At 56.4% G+C, this 1,498-nt stretch overlaps 1 protein-coding gene across 3 annotated transcripts in view; it reads left to right on the top strand.

The window, feature by feature from the left end:
- LOC104405778 (actin, cytoplasmic type 5-like) overlaps positions 1 to 772 on the top strand; it is a 1,423-nt gene extending 651 nt beyond the window's left edge. For 2 of the 3 annotated variants that reach the window (XM_010014588.1, XM_010014589.1), the window contains 2 exons: positions 37 to 539; positions 672 to 772. In XM_010014588.1, the coding sequence (XP_010012890.1) occupies positions 37 to 539; positions 672 to 772 (604 nt within the window). The remainder of the gene's footprint in view (positions 1 to 36; positions 540 to 671) is intronic. The other variant, XM_010014587.1, reaches the window with a different exon arrangement.
- The last annotated feature ends 726 nt before the right edge of the window (positions 773 to 1,498 follow it).

Raw genomic sequence — 1,498 nt, 5'->3', positions numbered from 1 at the left:
CCCCATCTACGAGGTTTATCCCCGCCCCCATGCCACCCTGCGTCTGGACTTGGCTGGCCGTGACCTCACTGACTACCTCATGAAGATCCTCACGGAGAGGGGCTACAGCTTCACCACCACAGCCGAGAGAGAGATCGTGCGGGACATCAAGGAGAAGCTCTGCTATGTTGCTCTGGACTTCGAGCAGGAGATGGCCACCGCTGCCTCCTCCTCCTCCCTGGAGAAGAGCTATGAGCTGCCTGATGGGCAGGTGATCACCATTGGGAATGAGCGTTTCCGATGCCCTGAGGCCATATTCCAGCCCTCCTTCCTGGGGATGGAGTCCTGCGGCATCCACGAGACCACGTTCAACTCCATCATGAAGTGTGACGTGGACATCCGCAAGGACCTGTACGCCAACACCGTGCTGTCCGGGGGTACCACCATGTACCCTGGCATTGCTGACAGGATGCAGAAGGAGATCGTAGCCCTGGCTCCCAGCACCATGAAGATCAAGATCATTGCCCCACCGGAGCGCAAGTACTCGGTGTGGATCGGGGGCTCCATCCTGGCCTCGCTCTCCACCTTCCAGCAGATGTGGATCAGCGTCTGACCCTGTGCATCTGCTCCATCCCTTCTCTTCCTGCAGATCATTGCCCCACCTGAGCGCAAGTACTCTGTCTGGATCGGAGGCTCCATCCTGGCCTCGCTCTCCACCTTCCAGCAGATGTGGATCAGCAAACAGGAGTACGATGAGTCTGGCCCCTCCATCGTCCATCGCAAGTGCTTTTAGAGAGATGTCCTGGGCCAGGATTGTTCCTTATCCTTGGTTTAACTCATTTCTTGAGGTTCCGAGTAGTGATGGAACCCACCGTTAGGCTGTAGCTCGCCCATGGCTGCTCCTCCTCCTCGTGGCTTGGAAGCAGGCAGAGGGTGGTTCACTCTTCCACTGTAACGCTGGTAGGATGACACTACAGTTACACTTGTCACCTTTAGCTTGGTCACAACTGACTCCTGTGGAGGGAAAACAAATAAAATTCTTGGGCTTGAAAATCTTTAGGAGCCTGTGTTGTTTTCTGTCAAGGTGGGCTCCTCCTTGCTGTAAAGAATTATTCAGGCAGGGTTTTAGACTCAAGCAGGCAGCTAGAAAGGTGCTTAAAACCCAGAAGTGTGGGGCACAAATCCTGTTGTGGCACCTCTTCCTTGTGCCTCTTTAAGACCTGTTAGGGAGGAAAGCTCGCTTGGTACGTGGCTCTTGCTCTGCTTTGTGCTTTCATGGTAACTTGGCCTTTTTTAGAGCAGGAACAGCTCTTCTTGTCACAAAGCTGCCTCCCTGGCACAGGGTTTGGTGGCTGGAGCCTCCTTTTTCGGGAGAGGGTGGCAAGGATGGAGCAGGAGACAGGGCTGAGGCTCAGGGGGAGCGTCCTGCCCGCGCTGGGGGCTGTAGGAGCCCCTTTTCCCAGCGGGAAGAGGGTGGCGAGCGCTCCCGGGGCGTTGTTACCGGGGGGGGGCGGTCCCG

This window comes from Nestor notabilis, unplaced genomic scaffold (assembly GCF_000696875.1).
Source record: "Nestor notabilis isolate BGI_N333 unplaced genomic scaffold, ASM69687v1 scaffold4015, whole genome shotgun sequence".
Classification (NCBI taxonomy): domain Eukaryota; kingdom Metazoa; phylum Chordata; class Aves; order Psittaciformes; family Psittacidae; genus Nestor; species Nestor notabilis.
Note: the sequence above shows the minus strand (reverse complement) of the source record. Positions and strands in the feature narration are given on the sequence as shown.